The following is a 19,920-nucleotide window of genomic DNA, read 5'->3' as shown; positions in this document are numbered from 1 at the left end:
GTCGTCAAGGTAGGCCAACACCCGAACACCTAAGAGACGCAGATGGGTCACAACGACCCGTGTAAGGCGTGTGAACACGCGAGGTGCCAGATTCAACCCGAACGGGAGACAACGATAGCGGTAACCCTGACGCCCCACAACAAAACGAGCCAGTTCCCGAACCCCGGATGAATCAGGACATGCCAATAAGCATCCCGGAGGTCCACTGACACCATCCAAGAACCCGGCGCCAACAGGAGCCGAACCTGGGACAGCGTAGCCATCCGAAAGGAGGGGCAATGAACCCAGGGGGTTCAGACGGGAAAAGTCCAGAATGAACCGCAGATCCATACAGTCCCATTTTGGGACTGGGAACAGACGGGAAACCCACCTGAGGGACATCGTCGTTTCGACGACACTCAAGCAAAAGTACTCAAGACAACTTGACGGAGGGCAGGGGGAAAGAGGCCTGCCCTTCTAGCCCCAAACATCCCAAAGGTGGAGGGGCCACCCAACACCACCACAGGCCGAAGGAAACAACCCAAAACGCCCACAAATCATGGGACCAAGCATGAGCGAACATCGCAAGCCTCCCCCCATTGCTCTGTCAATGGGGCGAACTGCGAAAGAGCCGGTGCCCCTTCAATGGGGCAAACCACAAAAAGGCCAGCACATCGTCAATGAGGCAAACCGCATCCCCCGAGACTGCCCGAGTCTCAAAACCATCTAAACCCTGCCCCGACTCCAAAACCCTCAGACGCTTTGGGGCTGGAAGTAGGAAGGGGGGGTGGAAGACCAGAACAAACCACAACAGGGAAAGGACGATGGGGTGCGTACTGAACTAAGGTCGAAGCGACCCCCACCCCCCGAGTCCGGGTCCCTATAAACAAAACGGGGCAGCCTCGGGGCATCCAGGTGAGCAACCAACCTAGCACGTTGCAACAACCTAAAGCGCACATGCAGGCCTGCGCCACCCGTACCCATAGAACATCATCATTAGTTTGGGTAAATTGAGTCACAAGCAAGCAACAAAACTTGCAAGACTCCGGGTCGAAAGTGTCACTGATCCAATAGGTATCATGACGGAAGCAAAAACAGTGAGGGTCACCCTGAGACAAGCGAACCAAGCAACCCTTGAACTCGCACGAAGCGAGGGGGGGACTCTGGGGACGCATCCATCAGACCCACGCGCCCCCTAGGGGTTTTCCCAGGGTCCTGAGACGGAACGCACGCTCAGGAAATCCCAGGCAGGGTACTACTAACCGGCACCCAAAACTACCAAGCAACTTTCTAAAGCTGAATCTCAGGGACATGTACAGTCACGGGAACCTAGCAGGGGGCACCACCAGAAGAGAACCGTATTCAGGTTCACAAGCACAAATGGGGAAAGCAAGGCAGGTTCCCCCCCACCACAATGCAAAAACAAAGAAAAACAAAACCCCGCAAGAGGACAACATACCCAAAGGAACAGAGCTGGCCGCTATGAATAGTTAAAACAAGCTGCGCAGCACCCTGCGCCCCGTACCAGTGCAACTCCCTTTTACCCTAAGGTAAACAAGGAAGACAAAACCCCCAAGCACCCAAAGGGCAGCCAAAAAACCGAGCAATAATCCGGCCCAGCAGAGGAAGGCCCCGAGGAACTTGTGGAAGGTTGCCCCAAGTCCCAAGAGCAGTACTAACAGGGAACCTAGGGACGATAACCCTAGGCGTATGCAGTCTGAGTACAGTACTGTAGAATAACTCCTGGCTCTCGCACCCCCTGGAAGACAGCACCACACTCAAAGCACAGTGCTGGAATCACAGGAGCCAGAGCACATGACTTCTGCCTCTCACATCAGCCTTAGAACTAAGGGTGGATAGCCAGCGCGGGGGTCTGGGGCTCCCCCTTCCCCCTCCCGGGGAGGGGGGAGCTGCGCAGACAGCGGCGCAGCGACGTGTGACGTCATGCTCGTTTCTTTTAGGGGAGTTCTATCCACTTGTTCGGCTTTTGGTAGCAAAATTTTCACCAGAATAGGGGTTTGTTTTGGGATGCTCACATTTCTGGGTGCCTAACCTGGTCGACGGCAGACATGGAATGCTTCCAACCACACAGGGGTTTCTATAGGCCATTGCTCCCCATGCCTCTCTGAGGGGGCCAGGTTCTGGCTTGTGGTCCCCGGTAGGCCCACAGAACTCCATACACGATTGATGCCATTAGAATATCAGCCTAGTAAGCTCCAGGGAGCCAAAGGGGCTCCCCCCCAGAAAATAAAACAAATCAAATATCATATTGATGTTTTTCGGTGGTGGAACAGATTAATTTTATTTCCATTATATTAAGGGGTTATATGACCGGAAAATCCGAAGAAAAATGGAATATTTACGAAAAATTACGAAAAATACTACAACGTTCTGGCAACACTGTGGTGCAAACCGTTTTATGCTACCTTGAAAAATAACGTAATTAGAGTCAAATTTCCCGCTGCAACTTTCGTGAATCTGGTCCTCGCGGCGTGTGTGCGCCGCGGGGTATTGTATCTTACGTTGTAGAAGTCTTATTTTTCGTAATAGCGTTGAAAATAACATGTTATGCATAAAATGAATATAAACTCACTCATTGGCAACAGTCTCGTGTGAGAGGGTGGTACGTGGCTCAGTCACTGTGTGTCTCTTAGGGAGTGGATGTGTCGCTGACGCGCTCTCACAATATCTCCCAGAACTCATGCTATTTTTGCTATTTGTACTGCAATATGACTTACCAAACGAACAAGAGAAAAGCATTGAAAGCTAGATGCATGCGAGCTCTCCATAGAAGGTACGAGCTGGCCGCAATGCGTAAATCACGCATTGTCACGAGTGACCGCGAGTAGAGTAACTTGTCGAGGCGCGCTACGCAACTCCAACTTTTACAACCAGATCTGCCTTCACAGCCTTTATTTATTATTCAATTTACATGAAACTTGCACATTATATGTAGAGTTTACGCTTCTAAAACGGTTGATATTTTTCTTATCTACGTAGATTTATTGATTTTATAAATAATGATACACTTCATTTTGTTGCATACGTTTTTGGGAAACTTTTAAAAATCTGTATTATTGCACTAAATACATCTGGGATAAAGATCGATCAACCAAATCTTTATTATATAGTAAGGTCATAGCTGAGTGTCGTAGAAATGATTTTGGTTCACAATTGTGGGCTGTGAAAGCAATTGAACATTGTTGAAAAATTGTATAATTTTTTTTTTTTTTTCTCCTTCTCTACTTAGGCCGAGATGCTGAAACTTGGCCTAGGTGCAGCACCTTTCACATGTATCAGGATAATAAATTATGAATACCCTACAACAACTCTCATACTTCCGGTCATATAACCCCTTAAATGGGGCAATTCATTTAGAAAGAAGAGCGTTTCACATGAGCTCGGTGCCGGAACGGATTAATTTCGTTAACTGAGGCACCACTGTAATTAGTGTGCCAAGTTTGTATTATTTCTCGTGTGTGTAGAAGATGGGTTATCTTGAGGTTATCTTGAGATGATTTCGGGGCTTTAGTGTCCCCGCGGCCCGGTCTTCGACCAGGCCTCCACCCCCAGGAAGCAGCCCGTGACAGCCAACACCCAGGTACCTATTTTACTGCTAGGTAACAGGGGCATAGGGTGAAAAAAACTCTGCCCACAGTTTCTCACCGGCGCCCGGGAACGAACCCGGGACCACAGGATCACAAGTCCAGCGTGCTGTCCGCTCGGCCGACCGGCCCCCAAATTGCATAAGTATTTTTTTTTTTTTGCCACTGTGAGAGCATGAAAAACTCGCTTAACCTTTATTTAAGCAAGATTTTCATTTAAAGGAAGATAGGGAGGTATGTAATGACTGGCATATAAAGTTTAGCTTTTGTGGTTGTTAATTAATGTAATGTCTCTCTTAGCAAAAATACCAGTTTGTTGTGTGTGTGAATTTTTATGTTTTATTTGTGTTTGAGAGTATGTAAGAGTAAACAAGTATGATTCTGTGTGATAAAGTTATCCCGCACATTTTCGTGAGAGAAGCGTTCCTGCACTCCGTGAGGGAGAGACGGACGAGACTCCACACACACAGCTTGTGTGGTGTGTGCTTGTGAAGTACTGTACTCCTCACGGTGTCAGGTTACTCACCTCCATTTATATCTAAGTGAAGAGAACTGTATTCATTAATTTGGAATGTGAGATTTTCCTAGTGTATATTATACCTTTTCCTGTGGTTAAATAAATGTAATGCACACACTTTGGTCGTTTCTGGAGTCCCTCCAGTGCAAAAATATGGTACCGGTCCCATGTGGTCATTCTTGTGTTTGAAGTGTGTATAAATGCTCACTGGTTCTACATCCCTAGTTTAAAGTAACGTACCTATACTGTAAATAAGAAAGAAAGGACAGGTTTCGTGAGTTCGTACTCTAGGGGAGCCAGTCGGCCGAGCAGACAACACGCTGGACTTGTGATCCTGTGGTCCTGGGTTCGATCCCAGGTGCCGGCGAGAAACAATGGGCAGAGTTTCTTTCACCCTATGCCCCTGTTACCTAGCAGTAAAATAGGTTCCTGGGTGTTAGTCAGCTGTCACCGGCTGCTTCCTGGGGGTGGAGGCCTGGTTGAGGACCAGGCTGTGGGGACACTAAAAAAAAAAAAGCCCTGAAATCATCTCAAGATAACCTCAAGATAGGGTAAGGCATTACAGCTCGTGACCTTACAACTTTATTAGCGCCACTGAAAGACAGAAGCAGAGTTGCTAACTCACTATTTTACAATGCTAGAACCACCCCAAAAAGCACTAAATTATGTAAAGTTATGTGTGGCAGTTTTGTTGTTTTACCTGCCTAGTATTTAATACTAAAATATACTATTATATAAATAAAGAATACCTGTTTAATGAACTACTGCTAAAGCCATGAACATTATCTCTGAATATTCGTATCCAAAGCGGTAAGTTGGCAACTTTATCTCATGCCGTTTGTCTCGCATAAATGGACAGTAAGTATACACGTGCGTCTGGTATTATGTTTCCAGATTCGTACGAGTACAATTCAGCCCGTTTACTTTTTAATTACATAAAAATTGCTGGGTGCCACACACAGCCATCACACACGCCCCCTTCAAGACCACCTTCACCCAGTGAAAAGTTAAATATTCACTTATTTTCATATTTTTGAACATTTTCCATACAAATTTATAATTCTATAGAGAAACATTATTTTTGGGAATTTTTATATCTTTTTGCACATAAGTGGGTATGACCATTTCTCCATAGCCGCTGTCAAAAGGTTAAGATAAAATGAAGTGAAAACTAAATTAAACAAAACATGAACAAGTCATGAATAATCTCTACCTTTTTTACAAGAGGTTTGACTTACTCTGAGCTGCCACTCCACCAGGTCAGTGTTGGTGATCATCTCGGAGATTGGGTGTTCCACTTGCAGACGGGTGTTCATCTCCATGAAGTAGAAGTTATGCGATGAGTCCAGGATAAATTCCACAGTGCCAGCACCAACATACCCAACAGCACGAGCTGCACGGACAGCAGCCTCCCCAATTGAGCGTCGAATATCCCACGTCAAACCAGGCTAGAAAGTGGAACAAATTAATCTCATCATATTTTTAAAGAATCAATAACCAAAACTTTATCTAGTTAATAATACTTGAATAAGTACAGCAGTGAGATGCAGGTATGTTTTGGACAGAGGGAGGATACAAACCGTCCATGTTTGTTGTTATGACGACATCTTGGTGCAGCATTTGCTTCATGTTGGCACCACACACCTTGTTTCATATAGATTTTTTTGCTTTTGTGTTGTGCACCTCCAATCTGATTTATATAACTGTTGCAAGCCTAAGTATTACTGACATGATAGACACCATAAGATTATTAAGCTCTCATAACATTTTGTTAATTTGTTCATAAAACTAACAAAATAATTCATAAATACTAACAAAATATTATAAGAACTTAATAGTGGAAGCACAGCATATCCAGGAAAATCAGACCTGGAGCAGGAGGAGGACCTCAAGGTGGAGACAGGATAATGGAGACTGCTGAAGCTATCTGTGCCTATTTTGGATTTGTTGGTTATTTGGGGAGGATAGCTCTTGGCCCTCCCATAAGGGTTGTGCCAGGCTTTGTTTCGTCGAGGTAGGCCCCCGAGTTGGTGGTGACCCCAGTGTCTTCTTCATCTGGTCGGTGCAGTGTTTGCTCTGCATGGAGGTCGAGCTCTCGGGGTATGCATCATGAGGCTCAACCACCTCCTTGCCCATATCAGAAGGGAAAGCCCCCAAAAGCCACTCGAGCCTCATCCTGAGCTAAACCCTGCCAATACTCTGAAACCCTCAAACGTTTGGGAGCCAACAGCAGGGAAGGGGAGGGGAGAAGAAAGGCAAACCACGCCCACCTGGGAAAGAAGAGGGGTCTGGGCAGCTCCAGGGCTTCCAAACGAACCAACCTAGCCCGTTGTATCAAGGAAAAACGCCCAGGCAACACGGCAGCTGCCTGACCCCGCAAATTATCAGAAGGGGATGAGTGAATTGAAGCACAAGCAGGGAGCAAATCCTCAATGACTCTGGGTCATAGGTGTCCCCAACCCAACAGGCATCATAGCAGAAGCAATACAGCTGATTGTCTTTCTAAGGAAGGGGTGACTAGCAACCCTCAACTTTGCATAAGACATGAGTGGACTCTGAAGAAGTATCCATAGTACAACCGAGCCCACAGGGTTTTCCAGGGCCCATAGGGTCAAGAAGTCCTACAGGAAGCCCAGGCATTGTGACCATTTAAGCTGGTAAACCTTGTCGATGCAGGCAAACCGACCACAAGCAGCTGTTGTAAAGCCTCTGAGCAACAGAAAAGTGCCACCACCACACCCTAGGCGTAGCCTGATAAGGAGCCTGGCTGAACTCCTCTGCGAAACCAGAAGGAAAAAAATAAACTGGAGCCAGTTTTGTTACAAGAGGTGGGCTGGGGCTCTGCTAGCTAGGGGGCTGCTAGGGGGTTCAGGAGAAAGAATAGTCAGTCTCTCTGACACTCATAACTCACCAGAGTCATTTGATCCCAAAGGCAAGGACCACATAATGCCCACTACCGCAGGTCTATGCTTCCACCACCTGGGTGCCACCGATTCACCCCTGGGTAGCCCTTCAGTCAACCATGGGGGAAACTGTTAGCAGCAATTCCAGCCTTGCCCCATGGAGGAGTGAAGAAAGACTCAGGCTTATCTTCAAAAGCACTTCCTCTGAGTCTTGCCTGCCATAACAAAAGGATAGCAAGTCTCTCATCCACACCTGTGTTTTATACTATCTAACAAGGTCGCCAGCTGGGTTAATATCTCTGCACCCCAGCAATGCAGTTCAGTAGGTATGCACTATGTTGCCAGATGGGCATCAGTGCTGCAAGTGCAGTGCTGCACTTACAGCACCATCAGGACCATCAGTCTACCTTACCTTGAGGTTACCTCGAGGTGATTCCGGGGCTTAGCAACCCCATGGCCCAGTCGTCGACCAGGCCTCCTGGATGCTGGACTGGTCATCCAGGCTGTTGGATGCTGCTGCTCTCAGCCTGACGTATGAGTCACAGCCTGGTTGATCAGGTATCCTTTGAAGGTGTTTGTCAAGTTCTCTCTTGAACACTGTGAGGGGTCGGCCAGTTATGCCCCTTATGTGTAGCGGAAGCATGTTGAACAGTCTCGGGCCTCTGATGTTGATAGAGTTCTCTCCTAGGGTACGCTTCTATAAATGTGTGTGTTGCTCTAATACCACCAGCCACTAGAAAATTTCCATATAAAATCTTATTGTTCAATAGGTGAGGCTATAACATCCCTCGTGTAAAAACTGCCATACCAAAACAGAAAACACAAGAAAACCCCCAAAACTCCACAACTGCCAACAAGCAGTTGAAGAGTAATGTCGGCCACTGCGTGATAGCTTAATTAACCCTTGCACTGCTCACCTATTTTCGGCAAAAACGTCTTGGTGCAATTGACAAGGACATATTTTTATTATTTTTACAAATGTTCAGGTAAATTTAATGTCAAAATGTTTCCAAAGTCAACTATTTCCATTTCAAAACACAAATAGTAATGAAAACATTAAAAAACATTAAAATATAGCCAAATTAAAAAACAAAAAGCACAACTCTCTGAGCGCCTAAAGGCGCTTTGCGCAGTGCAGTGGTTAAGCAGACTGAGCCAGCTGCAGTGCACCCCACCAGCAAACAAATACTCCCCTACCCGGGGTAATTCGGAATGCCCAAGATCCCCGACTCACCCCAAGGGCAATGACAACCACAAGCAAGGAAGTCCTCTAACGGGAGTGATTTCCGAATGCCCCAGGGAAGATAACCCTGACAACGCAAGGGCAGTACTCATGGAGCACCTAAGAAAGGAGTCCCTAGATGCATGTAGCTCCGGTACACAGGAACTCCTGGCCAGCGCACACCTCAAGTGCAGGAACAGTCACATACAAGGCAAAATCCCATAACAGAAAATCATAGCACGAGGCGACATCCGACCACCAGTACATCAGTTGAGAACTGAAGGGTGGGTAGCTTGGCTGACCTGGGCTGGCTCCTCCCTCCCTTCACGAGGGAGGGGGGTGGCACTAATGAGCGGGGGACTAGTTGGATGAAGTGTTGCTTGTTTGTTTCCTTTCTGGAGCAGTTCTTTCGCTCTTTTAAGAAAGTAAGTTGCAATTTTCAACTAGACAGTGGTCTGTTTTTTTCGCCTTCCTTTCTGGGTACCTTCCCTGATCGATGGCAAGTATGATATAACTTAAATGTAAAGTGTTCATAAACCATTCCTCCCTGCACCTCTCTTAGGAGGCCAGGGGCCAGATTCACGAAGCAAATTCGCAAGTACTTACGAACGTGTACAGCTTTACTCAATTTTTGACGTCTATGGTTAAATTTATTAAATAGTTTACAAGCATGAAAACTGCCCAGTCAACTGATGTTATTGTTATAAACAGCCTCCTGGTGAACAAATCCACAAGGGCCGTGACGAGGATTCGAACCTGCGTCCGGGAGCATCCCAGACACTGCCTTAATCGACTGAGCTACGACAGGGTTAAAAAAAAAAAAAAAAGAGTTGAAACCGAAGTTCTACTGAACTTACGAACTTAACCAGGAGGCTGAACTTACAGCCTCCTGGTGTTTTGGAGCTCATGAACTGTTTAATAATTGTAAACAAAACCACAAAAATTGAGAAAAGATGGACAGGTTTGTAAGTGCTTGCGTAACTGCTTCGTGAATCTGGCCCCAGGTTCTGACTCTGGTAGGCAACAAGAACTCTGGGACTGATGACCCCAAATAGGATAGCATTGTATCATTGGAATAGCTTAAAGAAGCCAGCGGGGCTCCCCACAGAAATGATAGGATCGATTATAAGAACCTTCAAATCCAGGGATCCCATCACAATGCTCATACTATTCAAGTAACTTGTGCCATCCCATCTTGAGTGCTGCTCAATACTCACTTTTTGCCTTCAAAGCAAAAAGAGATTGCTGAAATAGAGAGAATAGAGAATATATATATGGCACCTAAATTATTGGAATCGTCTTAAATCTCTCGAAACACTCTCTAAAAAGGAGACAGGAGAGATATCAAATAATATATGCAAAGAAAATACTGGAGGGCCAGGCCCCGAACTAGCACAGTAAAATAACAACATACTTGAGTGAATGATATGGAAGGAAATGCAGAAGAGAGCCATTGAAGAGAAGAGCAAAGGTGCCACAGGCACAATCAGAGAAAACTAAGGATATCAAAGACACAAAGTTGTTCAATATACTCCCAGCATGTACAAGAAATATTGCCAGGACAAAAGTGGAAATCTTCAAGAAAAAACTAGACAGTTTTCTGCAAAAAGTGCTGGATCAACTGGACTGTATTGGCTATGTGGGCCTGCGGGCCACTCCAAGAAACAGCCTGCTGGACCAAGCTTAAACAAGTCAAGCCTGGCCTTGAGCCAGGATTGGGGAATAGAACAACTCCCAGAACCCCATCCAAGGAAGGCAAATGAACAGCACTGAAGTCCTTCATCAATCAAGTAGACACACTCCACCAAGGCAAGTTGAAATTGTTTAATTGTTATTAAAATATTACATTCTATGAACATTCTCCCCTAACCAAGCAAATTTATATTTATTGTATGTGGAAATACATACAGTAAATATAAATGTACTGTATGTGGTGTGAATACAGTACAGTAATACATACAGTATGTTGGTTGTTGTACCCCTCCCCCCCCAAAAAAAAAAAAAAAAATTGTGACTATCTTTTTTTTTTCACATTCCTTATAAGAAATTTGACTAAGTCAAATGTTTGGATAACTTGAAGGGTTGTGGTCCCCATACAATTGAGATCAGAGAGCATAGACTGTACCAGTGGTCGCAGTGAGAGCTGGTACAGTCTATGTACAGATCCACTAGAATCCCACACACATGTATTTCCAGGTCTTACTCTTTGGCCCACCTGTCTTCCCTGCCTGTCTCAAAGGCTGTTTTTCTTGCCTATCTCAGTCTGTCTTGCCCGCCTGTCACTGGGAGATGTCTTGTCCACCTGTCAATGGGGTTGTCTTCTCACCAGTGTCTGGGGCAATTTTGCCACAACCACACGGATGCATTTCCAGGTTTTACCAACTTTCCAGGTTAGCCCAACTGTCTTGCCTACCTATCTTTGGGCCTGACTTGCCAGCCTATCACCAGGGCTATCATGCCCATGTGTCTCCTGGGCTGTTTTGCCTGCCTGTCTACAGGGGTCTCTTGCCTACCTGTCAATGGGGCTGTCATACCCACCTGTCACCAAGGCTGTCTTGCCTGCCTGTCACCTGGTTTCGGATTGATCTCAGATCCCCAAGCTTCCCTCACTTCACAGTGCATGCCAGATATTTGCCCTAGCACGAGGGTGGGTCTCAGAAGCTGCTGCATCTTCCCATGGCATAGCTGCACCTGCACTTGGCTTTGGGATCTACCGAGGGACCATCCCAGGCAACTGTATGGAAGTAGGTGGTAGTGAATGTTGATACACACACTGCTTCAGTTATCCAGCATCTGTCATAAACGTTATTTTGAAACCATCGAGTCCTTTGTGCAATACTAGTAATAAGAATTTTATAGAACTAAGTTGAAACTTACAGCTGGGGCTTCTTCTATAATTTTCTGGTGGCGGCGCTGAACTGAACAATCCCTTTCAAACAGGTAAACATAGTTACCATGATGATCACCGAAAACCTATAAAGAAAAAGATACATATACAGTACATCAAAATGAGAGATGAAATATTCTGTATTAATAAACTGTCAACCACTAATTATATCTGCACTTTTATTCACATCGACAGTAAGATTTAACGCTTCATAAACAAAATGAAATTTCCTCAATCAAATGAGTTCGATAGTAAAGTCCTGAAGCCTATTTAAAAAAATTAAGGATTAACAAAAACATAATAATTACACACACCTGACACTTATACACACTTGCACACACATTCGTATTATCAATAAAAGAAAAAAGCCAAACCATGCTATTCAATGGCTACTGGACCTAACACACAAGAATTAAACGGAGGATTGGAGGTGCTAGACATGTCAAAACTAGTGGATAAATGACAGAGATAATAATCACTACAAACAATATTGAAACAGGAATCGACAAAATTGATAGGAAGACTTTTTTTTGACATTGAGCTTTTCCTAGATGTTTTCAAGAATTGCCATATCTCTTCCAGAATACCTGAATCTCTTCCAGAATATCTTACAAAGCAATCTTTTCAAGACTACTTTACACTTCACAAGCTTAGCTATATACCACCTACAGGTACTAAAGCCAAGTGTGTACATGTGTGTGTTATTTGCAAGCACACAAAAAAAAAGAAATAGGTAGTGAAAATCTGTGTGTAACTGGTGCATCGAGAGCGAATTTGCGCGGTGTACCATGGACTGCTTCTTTGATTACTCACTCACTCCTGAAGTACTGAGTGTGTAATACAGTGTGTGAAAGTGTACATATTGTAAATATATATTGAATATTGAACAGGTAATATTGCACCATATTACATGTGAACATGTGTTGAGCACACATTAGTGATATGTATCGAAGTTCTTTGGAACATTATGAACATTCTACTGTATACATATTGTAAAGGACACAAGTGTGCATCATATATGATACAAAAAAACAAATTATAAAGCATTGAAAATGCATTGAAAAAATAAATGTAAATATATTTGTGGCAACTCGCAAGTCTTGAGTGGCCCCACGCGACCGCCTGTGGGAGCATCACATTATCAGGGGCTGTGCGCCTGTGCGTCACATCGCACTTTCTCCATGTCCCCACAGCCAAAGTAGTTTTTTTTTTCTTGTATTTTTACATATACATGTTCTGGGAAGAGATATTAACATTTTACAAAGATAAAATTTTGGGAACACTTTATTTTCAGTGCACTACTAGAATGTCACAATAAATGCAGCCCAGCACAGAGGTTAAATACCAGTTAGGAGAAAAATCTTCTATATTGTAATTTTAACTTTTAAACTTACACCACAAGTTCCTACCTGAACCTCTACATGTCGTGGTCGTTGTACAAACTTTTCAATTAGCATGACATCATCACCAAAAGATTTAATTGCTTCTCTTCTTGCCGATTCAAGTTGTGCTTCAAATTCTTCTGGTTTCATGGCAATGCGCATTCCCTGTAAGACATACACTGACTCAATACCATGACTCAAGAAGCAGGTTATGAATAATATTATTGAAGAATATAGAAATATTTAGCATCACTGCACAGGAATTCCTGAAACCAGCAACTTCACGAACAAGAGGACACAGATTCAAGCTAAGGAAACAAAGATGCCGAAAAAATATTTGAATGTTTTCTTTTGCAGAGTGGTAGACGGTTGGAACAAGCTGAGTGAGAAGGTGGGGTTGCCCAAAACCGTCAGTAGTTTCAAAGCATTATACAACAATATACTGGGATGACGAGACACCACGAGTATAGCTCTCATCCTGTAACTACACTTAGATAATTACACACAAATGGAATTTTATGTGAATAAATACAATAAATACCATGTTATGGAATAAGAGATAATAGGCCATATGCAACCTTCAAATTAAGTTGTGTGTGGCCTATTATCAAATGTTATGAGTAGAGTACCACAGGGGTCAGTTCTTGTACCTGTAATATTCGTTGTCTACATAAACGCTCTACCAGAAATAATACAGAACTTGGCAAATGGAACTTAATGTGAATAAATGTCTCCTTATGGAATGTGGAAGAGGAGAAAATAGGCCACACATAACCTACAAATTATGCAAAAAATCAGTTTAAATCCTGCACTGTGCACCTGTTTGACAAATTCTGATTAAAGAATTCAATAAAGAAAGATCTGGGGTAGTTCTGGATAAAAAACCAGTGTTAAATGTAATGAAACGCCATTTTCTGGGTGAGACTCAGAGGCTCCCCGGAGCTATTCCGGAGATTCCCCTAGTTCTGAGTCTGGATGTCAAAAACACGCGAAAACCGCCGACCAGAGGGAGGGAGGATTCCGGGGAGCCTCCGGGTCTTGCCCAGAAAATGGCGTTTCATTACATTCAAAGTTGGTTTTCTGGGGGAAGCCCCTTCGGCTCCCTGGAGCTACTTAACAAAAGAGAAAACACGTGGGGAATTTACCCTGGAGGCGGTCGCCACTCGCTCCTCAACTTGAAGTCGAGACAACTGGCTGCAACCGCCAACCCAATGCGACACATGACCAAATAGGGCCAGGAACATTTGACTAGGTAGCAAGCAGACTAGTAACCATCTGGTGTTCATTTTTGTCAAGAAATGAGCATATCAAGCCAAGAATTAATATTATAGTATCATTAGTGATCTTTATAAGTCTGAAGCCAAACAGGGAGGATGAAACATGAACCAGACTCCCCCTCTATTAATTGTCACTTACCTTGCCACCACCCCCACGCACAGCCTTGATCATAACTGGAAATCCAATCTTTTCAGCTTCCTGGCGTAAATGCCCATCACTTTGGTTAGCTCCATGGTACCCACCGATCACTGGTACAGATGCTTCCGACATAATCATCTTTGATGTACTGTAAAATATAAATATTAAATAGCATTTAATGCCAAATACCGAGATATACATACAACTTTGAAATAGGGTTGTTTCTTTTCTCACAAGTCAAGCCTGGCCTCGGGCCAGGCATGGGTAGTAGAAGAACTCCCAGAACCCCATCAAGCAGGGTAATGAGGACATTGAGGAATATACCATATATAAGTATGTTCATAAATTACTGGACAAGAAAGCATGCATTTACTATTTCAAAACCTTACCTTTTAATACCCATGTCTCTGATTGCAGTAGCAGGTGGACCAACAAATATTATACCTTCCTGTGCACATTGCTCTGCAAACTCCACATTCTCAGAAAGAAACCCATAGCCTGGGTGCACTGCCTGAGCACCACTTCGTCTCACCACATCAAGGATTTTGTCTCCACGGAGATATGATTCCTGGGATGCTGCACTGCCTATATGAAACGCTTCATCTGCCTGCAGATAAAGTTAACATTAAATATCATTATAGGATATTTTAAATACAAAGAAATACATATATTAATAGTTACAGCCACTATCTATTTAGTTGTACCATCTACCAATATCCAAGCATTCCTAGCCTATCAATTGCCTACAATGTTCCATATTAACACCTATTTACCCTATGAACACTCAATCTTTCCTTCAAGTTTGGCCTCAAATTTCCTTTTCCTTCTGCTCCATTATACTGCACCCTACCTACTATCCTCAACCCACAGCCACCGTCCAAAAGTAAGAATTTGAATGTTCATGGAAATCCATTTTCTGGCCAAACACTCATTTGCCTTTTCAGGCAAGAATCCTGCTCTCCCAAAACTCGATTAACTCTAGACAGATTCAGAGCAACTTTCATCACCACCAATACAGTTGGGATAATTTAAGAAGTATATAAGAAATGCAGGACCAAAAATGGGAAGAGGAAGACGAATTCCCATTCTACTTCTAAACAAACACAGAAAGGTCATTGAAAGACACTGCCACGTATTGCTCTGTTACTGTTGCCAACAGCTAGTTGACTGCCAGCTCACCACTCCCATCTACCCTTAGGGGAGCCGGTCGGCCGAGCGGACAGCACGCTGGACTTGTGATCCTGTGGTCCAGGGTTCGATCCCAGGCGCCGGCAAGAAACATTGGGCAGAGTTTCTTTCACTCTATGCTCCTGTTACCTAGCAGTAAAATAGGTACCTGGGTGTTAGTCAGCTGTCACGGGCTGCTTCCTGGGGGTGGAGGCCTGGTCGAGGACCGGGCCGCGGGGACACTAAAGCCCCGAAATCATCTCAAGATAACCTACCCACAGGAGACAGCAATGACTGTGTAAACAGTGCACCAGACTTGTCAGACTTACTTTTAATAATATATGGATGGTGAAATCCTAAAGAAACTGTTCATGACGTGTGAAACCAAATTAGAAGAAAGAAGAAAAAGAGATATGATCACCACTTACAAATTACTCACATGAATCGACCAAATTGAGAGAGGAATTCCTGAAACCAGCTACTTCATGAACAAGAGGACACAGATTCAAGCTAAGGAAACAAAGGTGCTGAAAAAATAATAGAAAGCTTTCTTTTGCAAACAGTGGTAGACGGTTGAAACAAGTTAAGTGAGGTGGTGGTGGAGGCCAAAACCGTTAGTAGTTTCAAACCGTTATACGACAAAGAGTAACGGGAGAACGGGACACCAGGAGCATAGCTCTCACCCTGTAAGTACACTTAGGTAATTATAAGGTGATCCCAATTCATTTTCATACCACTATACCCAAGGAAAGGCACAAGTAAAGTTAAGGCTGTAATTTATGATTATGTGTACATATCTGGTTAATTAGAAACAAAGAGTTTAGTTTTTTATATTTATTTAGTCTAGTCGTGGTTATAGCAGTCGGTTTGTTGGCAATGTCCCCCTCCCCGCTCAGCTCGTTGTCGCCGTGTGGGGGCTTCGTGGGCGGCTGCTGGAGTGTGATGCTCCTTAGGACAGTCCTCTGTCCTTTTCTAGCCTTGTGCTCCTGCTGCCGTCCTCTCCAATTCTGCTGGGCACCTTTTCCTTTTCCTTCTGTTTCGTTTTTCTCCCCCCTCTTCTCCTATCTGCTTGCCGTTTCCTGCCGACCTTTTGCTCGTTCTGGTTCTTCCATGGACTTCTTCTATTTTGACGCCCGGGTGCTTGAGGAGGCATACTCATGCACCCGTAGAACTGCAGTACCCGACGTCGAGAGCGAGGGGAACCTTTTATTGTCAATCCCCACTTCGTCACTGAACCCGATCTCGACGGACTGTCGGTTTCTTAAGGTGGCGTTTGTGGGGCGTATACTCACGACGCACCCCTAGGAGGCCCCGACAAGATCGGCGATAGCTTCTTGTTGGGTGTCCTGCCTCTAATTGTGGCTCCATGGTGGGTGTGGGGGCACATTCGTGAGTGAATTCTTAATTTCGTCAAGATGATAACCCCTGTTTCGGCTGCTTCTGGCTTACCTTTTCAGGCTCGTGGGGTGGGCGACCAAGCCCCCGAGTCGGTCCGTATTGGAAGACCGGGCTCTGTAGCCTCCGCTGCATTGGGCCCCGACCTTGCTCCTCCTTTGGCCTCTCTGACTCCTTCCCCTGGCTCCCCTCCCTCCTCTGTGGTTGGGTCGAGCCCCAAGCCCCCAGTGGTGACTACCTCGTCCCCTGGCGCGGCTCCTTCTCTAGTTGTAACTACTGCGCCTTTTAACCCCTCTCTCTCTGGGGGTTCTCACCGCCGTCCTCGTCACGGCCGCCCTCGCTCGATTCCTTCCAGTTCTGCTACCTATCAAGCCTTGTTTGGTCCCGCTTCGTGGGCCAAATATTTTGATCTCCTCCCTCTTGATTCTGCGCCTCCTGACGATTTCTCCCTTCATCGACATCTCATTGATTCCGTGGATGCCTCCATTACTTTCAACCCCACTCGTCTCGGTACACGTGTCGTTGCTGCTCCTTCTCAGGATGCTGCTTCCCGCTTGGCTGCCTTATCCTGCCTTGGCGAGACCCCCGTTCGGGTCTCGAAGAACGCTCAATTGAATGCCAGTGTTGGCACTATTTTGCTCCCGCCCCATGTTGCAACCGGTGTTCGGGACCTGCGCGACTGCCACGACGATATTCGCCATATCCTCGCTGCCCAGGGCCATTCTATTCTCCAGGTGGACACGTTTACTCGTCCCCCTCGTGGTAGTCGCCGTCAACCCCTCCGGGTTGTGAAGATTACCTTTGATGGTAGGACCCTTCCACCCTCTGTCATTCTTGCTGGTGCCAGGTGCTCTGTCCAGGAGTACATTCCTTCTCCTCGGCTCTGCAACAAGTGCTGGAGGTTTGGGCATGGTGCCCTCCGCTGCTCCGGGACTGTCTCTCTCTGTCCTTTGTGTGGTGGCGAAGGTCACTCTAAGTCGGAGTGCACTTCTCCCCAGGCTCGTTGCCTCAACTGCGGTGAGGCCCATCCTACCTTCTCCCGTGCGTGTGTCCATTACAAGCTTGAGGCAGCCGTCCTCAACCTGAAGCACCGGGAGTGTTTATCTTTTCCTGAGGCGAGGCGCCAGGTTCGCCGGCTCCCGCCTTATGCTAATATCTCTTATGCTCGCGTGTTGCGCTCTTCCTCTCCTCGTCCTTCCCGCCTTCCTCAGACTCACAACCGTTTCCGGGCCTTGGACCCTGATGCGCCCACTGCCCCCTCCTCTGTTCCTTAGGGTTCTCTCCCGAAGGATCCTCCTCCTGGTCCTCTGTCTGGGGTTCCCCTTCCTTCTACCCGGTCTGTCGTGTCTTCTGTGTCTTCTTCCTCGTCCCCCTCCGATCCTCCTTCCCATCCTCTTCCTCCATCTATTGGCTCTCCCCACCGCCTGTCGGTGCGGGCGGATGTCCATCGCTCTCCTAACGGCCGTCGTGTGTGCTCTCGTTCGGCTTCTCCTGTTGAGACACTGGAATCCGTTGCCCGGTACGTAGTTGCTGGGACACCGGTCTCTTTAAGTCAGAAGCGTAAGCCTGGCTCCTCTCCTTCCTCTTCCCTGGCGGGTAAGAAGGCTTCGCTTTCTTCCTCAGCTCCTCCTTCTGGCTCTGTTGCTCCTTCCCCTCCCGTTTCAGTGCTTGCGCCCCCTGTTCCTGCTATGGAGGTTTCTTTGGCCCCTGCTTCCCTTTCGGTTGCTGCTCTTGCTGGGGTGCGCTCCCCTCTTTCTACTCCCCCTCCTCCTGCTGCTGTCCTTGACGGCTCCTCTCCGTTGTCTCCTCCTCTTCCTCCTCCTCCTCCAGACCCTGCCCGCCCACCTCTGCTCTGTTCTCCCGTTTCCTTCCCTCCGTCTTTGCTCAGTTTACCCATGCCCCCTAACCCTGACTTTGCTGACCCTGATCCCGACCCTGATATTCTTTAACGTGCTCTGTTGGTCTTTCGCCTTTGTTTCTTCCTTGTTCTCTGTTTTTGTCGTTTCTCTTCTCGTCGTTGGCCATTCTTCAATGGAACGTTCGAGGTTATTACGCCAATTTCCTCGAACTCCAACTTCTGATTTCGCGGTTTTCGCCCCTTTGTGTCTGTCTCCAGGAGCCAATGCTTGGTGCTCGTCCTGGTCGTTTTCGTGGCTATTCCTTTCTCTCCCCCCCCCAGCCATTGCTGGGGCTTCTAATTCTTCTGCTCTTTTGATTCGGGCTGATGTTCCCTTTGTTCCTTTACTTTTTCCTTCGCCTCTCCATTGTTCTGCTGCTCGTATCTTTGTGGGGAAATGGTACACAGTTTGTTCCATTTATCTCCCCCCGAGTGTCCCGCTCTCTCTTCCTGATTTGAAACACCTCCTGGACTCCTTGCCGGAGCCTGTGCTCCTGCTGGGTGACTTCAATTGTCGTCATTCTCTTTGGGGTGACGTTCTGACGAATACCCGGGGTCGCCTCCTTGAGCCGTTTCTCCTCTCTTCTTCCCTGTCTCTTCTGAATTCTGGTGAGCCCACTCATTTGGACTCTCGGACTCGCACCCTTTCTTGTCTTGATCTTTCTCTCTGCTCTTCTTCTCTTTACTTAGATTTCACGTGGCAGGTTCTTGATGACCTCCATGGAAGTGATCATTTCCCCATCCTTGTTTCCTTTTTCTCTTTTCGCCCTTCCCTCTCTTTCCCTAGGTGGCAGTTTGCTAAGGCAGACTGGACCCTATTTACCCTCAGTGCTGCTCTCCCTGACCTCTCCCTTCTGCCTCTCTCTCGCGCTCTCCTCCTTTTTCATGACACTGTCTTCAACGCTGCCCTCCGCTCTATTCCTCGCTCTTCCTCTCGGGGTCCACGGAAGTGCGTTCCCTGGTGGAATGCGGACTGTGCTCGAGCTGTCCGCTGTACGCGTGCAGCCTGGAAGAGGCACCGCCGTAGGCAGACGACCGATTCTTTTCTTTTCTTTCGGAAAGCGAGTGCGGTGGCCCGTAGGGCCATCCTTACGGCTAAACGTGAATGTTGGGCATCTTATGTCTCAACAATTACGTCCGAGACCCCTCTGGCCCAGATCTGGAAGCGTATCCGCAAGATAGCGGGTAAGTTCGTTCCCGATGTTTCACCGGTCCTTCACCTCCATGATACTCTTGTGGCGGACCCGTTGCAGGTCGCTTCCGAACTGGGTTCCCATTTTTCTTCTGTTAGCTCTGGTCTTCATCTTCCCCAATCTTTCCTTCTTCGTAAACCTGTCCTTGAGTCTCGTCCTTTAGATTTCTGCACTCATCTTCAGCTTCCCTATAATGATCCCTTCTCTCTCTCTGAACTTCGTTCTGCCCTGGCCCTCTGCGGTTCTACGGCGGCGGGCTCCAATGGTATTCATTATGAGATGCTTCGCCATCTCCCTCCGAGCACGTCTCAGTATTTACTGAGTCTGTATAATCGGATCTGGGAGTCGTCGTCAGTC

At 46.3% G+C, this 19,920-nt stretch overlaps 1 protein-coding gene across 1 annotated transcript in view; it reads right to left on the bottom strand.

Annotated features, from left to right (window-relative positions):
- Positions 1-19,920, bottom strand: part of Mccc1 (Methylcrotonoyl-CoA carboxylase 1) — a 115,446-nt gene that overhangs the window by 72,300 nt on the left and 23,226 nt on the right. Inside the window, exons 3-7 of the mRNA XM_069305625.1 lie at positions 14,301-14,518; positions 13,912-14,059; positions 12,523-12,660; positions 11,104-11,199; positions 5,340-5,549 (exon numbers count right to left, since the gene is read on the bottom strand). Of these exons, the coding sequence (XP_069161726.1) occupies positions 5,340-5,549; positions 11,104-11,199; positions 12,523-12,660; positions 13,912-14,059; positions 14,301-14,518 (810 nt within the window). The remainder of the gene's footprint in view (positions 1-5,339; positions 5,550-11,103; positions 11,200-12,522; positions 12,661-13,911; positions 14,060-14,300; positions 14,519-19,920) is intronic.

This window comes from Procambarus clarkii, chromosome 6 (genome assembly GCF_040958095.1).
Source record: "Procambarus clarkii isolate CNS0578487 chromosome 6, FALCON_Pclarkii_2.0, whole genome shotgun sequence".
In the NCBI taxonomy this organism is placed as follows: Eukaryota; Metazoa; Arthropoda; class Malacostraca; order Decapoda; family Cambaridae; genus Procambarus; species Procambarus clarkii.
This window is presented reverse-complemented; position numbering and strand designations above follow the sequence as displayed.